General features: G+C 42.8%; 1 protein-coding gene across 2 annotated transcripts in view; it reads right to left on the reverse strand.

Annotated features, from left to right (window-relative positions):
- LOC102297859 (bromo adjacent homology domain-containing 1 protein) overlaps positions 1 to 4,782 on the reverse strand; it is a 28,292-nt gene that overhangs the window by 15,512 nt on the left and 7,998 nt on the right. Inside the window, exon 1 of one of the 2 annotated variants that reach the window (XM_005917682.3) lies at positions 3,035 to 4,754. The exons of the other annotated variant lie outside the window; for it this stretch is intronic. Within the exon in view, the coding sequence (XP_005917744.1) occupies positions 3,035 to 3,443 (409 nt within the window). The 5' untranslated portion in view covers positions 3,444 to 4,754. Of the gene's footprint in view, positions 1 to 3,034; positions 4,755 to 4,782 lie in introns of those variants that run through there. 2 annotated transcript variants of the gene reach the window in all.

Below are 4,782 nucleotides of genomic sequence, written 5' to 3' on the forward strand. Positions count from 1 at the left end.
GTATGACTTTGTTAATCCTAACACAAACCCAATCACAGGTGAAAAGCTGAGACCAGCTTTCAGAATACGACGTGAAATCTGATAACTCGCCACAAGATCACACCAACCTGACTCAAGGTTAAAATCAAAGTGGATCTCACAGTGTGATGAAAGACCAGAAAAAAGGAGCTCATCTGTGGGAGTAACACCGTTCTTTACCCTCGATGTAAACATAAACTATCAATGACTAAATAGTTAAATACTACTAAAACAACATGATGCAATTGTAAACAGATACAAGTGTCTGTTAGTATAAGCTCCTGTGATACATACAGCTGGGCATAAACAGTTAATAAATGTTTCAAGAGCAATAACAGTATAAGATCATTAATAAATAACTATTATAGGATATTTATATGTTGGATTATTGCTGCTTCACAGTTTGCTATAAAGTATTCATGAGCATGATGAGCAGATTTCTGAGGAGTCTGATTGGCTGGGAACATTAACTTTTAGCAACCAGTTTAACTAAACACCTTCTTTTCTCTGTGTATATTATTTGACAAGTCAAATGCCTTAATAATGACTTAAATAATAATTACAGCTGTGAGGCCAGTAGCTCGAGTCTAAGGACCTGAGCTGTGAAGGGGTAAAAAAAAAAAAAAGGGAGAGAGAAGACCGCAGGCAGAGGAACTACAACCAAAGTTGAGAGTGTAAAAGTGAGGAAGTGAGAGAAGAAGAGAGAGACATCTCTTCTGTGAGGGGGGGGGCAGTCTGTACAAGTGTAAAAAGGACAGCAGAAAGCCTCGCTGTTCTGTTCTACAGACTGACAGCAATCTAAGGAAATCTCTTCATGAAAATCTTTAAACTTGTCAGGATTATAACAACTAGTCCAGCCTTACAAACCCCAGCCTGTGCGGCTTGATGTTGCCAAGCAACTCAGACAGGAATTCAGCAGCGCTGGGAGTAATTACGGCGTTTAAAATAGAAAATCCAAATTAGCTATACGTGTAAATAAATGAATAATATTTATAGTTGGATTACATGGCATTTTATGTGTTAGTGGCAATACTAAAAGCCTCTGAAGTGTGCCCTTCAAGTGTACACTTGAGAATAACTGTCATGCGCTATGAAAGCTAGCCAAAGCATCACTTTTTTATCCCTAAGGGCCTGAGACAGGGGTGGGCAATTAATTTCCCCCAAGGGGCCACATGACAAACTGGGACTGTTGTGGAGGTCCACACCAAAAAGCTTGCAAATGCATAAAAATAATATTCAGCTGAGCTCAGTTCGGCTTATTATTGGTGTGTGTGGAGGAAATTGTATCCGTTACCTTGGCAAAAGCAAAAACAAAAAAACTAATGAAACCTTGAGTGACCATCTATTTAACTATCCTGCAATATCTTGAAAAATCTTTGTTTTTTCTGGCCCAGAAAAAGTGTGACTGACCCTTTTGCACTAAAGGCAGTTCACGCTGTGTTACACAAATCTATTTCCAGCCACTTGAAAATCTGCCCATTGTTAAAACTGTTAAAAAGTCATTTTATTTCAGTTCTAGAATTTTTTTCCCACCCTTAGCTGTAGAAACACCTTCTTTGGGGGATGCCCTGAAATTTCTGCTGGAAAAAAAACACACCACAAACATAACAGAGGAAATACAGCACTAAATAAAAAAAGAAAGCTAAATAATCAAGCCTTTAAGACCAGTTAGTGATTAACTTTAGCACAATAATATTTTTGCAGCACAATAAATGAAAGAACCGAACTCTGGAAAGGAGAAAAATTCAAGCACTCTTCCCTTCTTCCCCTGAAACGAACTCTTGGATAAATTAAATTTTAAAAAAATTACACTCCTCTTAAAACTCACGCTCCAAACATTTCCAACAGTCCCCCTTTTTTCCACCTTTGCAATGAAATACTTCAAAATTCTCGCCTCTTCAAATTCAGGGGAAAGAAATCACCTCGTTTTGGATGAGCAACTCAAAGCTCATGTCAAAACAAGGACACTAAAACGGTCAAAGAAACATTGCATTACAGCCGCCCAATAAGGCAACACCAGATAGGACACACCTTGCAGATCACTTGGTTACCACAGTTGTGCTGGGCACGTTCATAAAGGGCTCATCAGCCTGCATCAAAACCTGTAATTACACCTCTCTCTTTTATTTAAAAAAAATGCTCTTGCCTTGAACTTTTAGGCAGAGCCACAAAACCCCACAGAGCACCCATCAAAAATAAATAACCAGCTGGGTAAGGTGGCTGCTGGGATCAGACTGAGAGCTTCTTATTTTACATTTTCCGTGTCGGGGCCGGTGGTGACGGGCAGGTTCAACACGAGGCGCTGACATGATGGGGGCTGGGGTGATTATGGGGGTGCGGGGGGGGGGGGGGGGGGGGGGGGGGAGGGGGGGGGGGTTTGTTTGTTTCAAGAAGAGATAAAAGCCTGAGAGAATCTGAAACATTGCGTTACTGTTTTGGCTTTCTTCCGAGACAGTCGGAGCTTTAACACCATTGGCAGGGATGTCGAGGGCGGATTGCTAGATATGCATGCCTGGATAGATTTGTAATAAGTGCGTTAATATATATATATATAAATTTATATACAGTGGCCGTGGAATACAGTATGATGGGATACAGTACAGCCTGACGTAGCTGCCCATCTGAAGTAGCCAGCCAGGCTCTAAATACGGGTTGAGGAAGGGAGGGGAGTGGAGGGGGGGTTGCTACCAGAACACACAAACACACACACCAAGCACAAATAAAGGGCAGTCACCCCTCCTGATCACATTTTCTGACCGGATTCCCGATCAGCGACGCGGTGGCTGTTCCCGATCCCAGTCCTAGCTGAGAGCTGTGAGGTTATGGCACGTAGCAGCAGCCCCGTGTGTCGCTTCTGGTGCACGAAGCGAAAAAAAAATAATTAAAAAAAGGGTTCTGCGCTCCTTCTCTGGACGGCTGGGCAGTCGGAACACAACTTCAAACATTCACAGCCAGATAGCACCCCCTCCCCAAAAAATACATGTGTTTAAAAAAAAAGATCGAGGTGGTAACTTACGGCTCGCCGCCACGCTTCCTCCAGCAGAGCCGGGAACCGTCGAACAAATCTGCGGGGAAGGACGGACAAACGGACGGATAGTCGGGGAAGAGCGAGCGGGTGGGGGTGTGGGAGGGCTGGGGAGGGGAGGAGAGACGGAGCCGGACTGGTGCGATGGCAGAGCTCCGTAACTGGGAGAGCTGGGTAGGAGTGAAGCGAAGAGAAGAGAGAGGGGACGTTCAGTGGCGCTGCCTGTGAGATGTGTGCGTGCTCTTCCTGGTTGGGTTTCCACCGATTGGCAGAAAGTTAATCTGAACCAGTTCCCATACGGACCAGCCTCGCTCGCCGCCACCCCTCTCCTCCTTCTCCCATGACGGACAAACATGCAGAAAACTAAGTAACTGCAGTACGCGAGGTAACTTGGGTCCATTACATAAAACACACAATGAAAAGCGATGGACGTTAGGCTACTGCCACCCCCCTCCTTCCTCCCCACTATACCACCGCGCGGAGCCTCACCCCTGTCATCTTATCGTGACCAAAACACGCCAGACTGTTAAAATACGTCCAGAGACATTTCTCATTAAGATTGAACAAGGACGTGGCCATGAGTCAACAGTGTTCCATGTGGTGGATGTGAGATATGAGGTTTAACTGAGGTTCTTTAAGTTATGGAGATGTAAAGGGGATTAAACCAGTCTAAAGCTCACTTTAATTCCCGACTTTTTTGTATTAAAGCAGTTTTTATTAACATGCAGGCTTATAAGGTTCAAAGTTAAAATCCACTTTGTCTACACAAAAATACATCTTTAAATCAAGCTCGTGCAGGACCTTCATTTTTCATTTAATTGTCCATAAAGAGCTGAGACCAGAGAAGCCAATTAGACTGCAGTGGGTAACACCCATCTACCTTCTCCATAAGTTTGAAAACTTCAGAAAGTGAGGGGTGCCCTCTCTGCTTTTTTGCCCCATCTCTGTCCCTGCTGTCATGGGGGAAAGGGCAAAAACAGAGAAACAAACAACCAAGGCACCAAACACACACCTGAATCCTAACAACACAAATCTGGGTGATTGAGGATGTTTGTTTTTTTTAATCTGTTTTTCCACCTTTTTCAGCTACTTTTCTCCCTGGTTATCAAATTTGTTTTTTTAGTAAGCATCCATAGAGCAAACACATCTCTTCTGCAGTCCTTTGTGAAACTCAGCAGTTGAAATGGTGGCACAAGGGTTAAATAATATAAAAGTACAACACCTGATCAGTCTGCATCTGGTGCACCGATATAGCCTCTTTACACTCACCCTGATGTGTATGTCTTTAAAACTGCAGGGGGAAAATCAGGCACGCTCCAAACGGGAGGTCCGAAGCTCAAACGGTGCTAACTGTTCCACCCACATGTTTCTTCACTTCTAGGAAAATTTAAGCAAACTCCACCATGCACAGTTACGGATCCAACTATAAGCACATATACTGTCATTTGCAGACAAATTACTGGAATACTCTAAAATCTATCTCACTAGACTCCTGCATTCAAAACTGAGACATTTATATTTGAACTGACTGATATGTAGATGTGTTACCAGTGTAAGCTAAACTGTTAGATCAAACCAAGGTCATCACATGAACACGTGAACTAGTGCATTTTTAAAAAGTGCAGCAGCAGGTTTTCACATAAAGCTAATCTCTAGTAGTGTAAATACTTATTTCATTATTATTTATGGATCCACTGCCCCTCCCCCAAAAAATAAAAATAAAAATTAATTAATTAATT

Source organism: Haplochromis burtoni, unplaced genomic scaffold, assembly GCF_018398535.1.
Source record: "Haplochromis burtoni strain Fernald_Lab_line unplaced genomic scaffold, NCSU_Asbu1 Contig_28, whole genome shotgun sequence".
NCBI lineage: Eukaryota > Metazoa > Chordata > Actinopteri > Cichliformes > Cichlidae > Haplochromis > Haplochromis burtoni.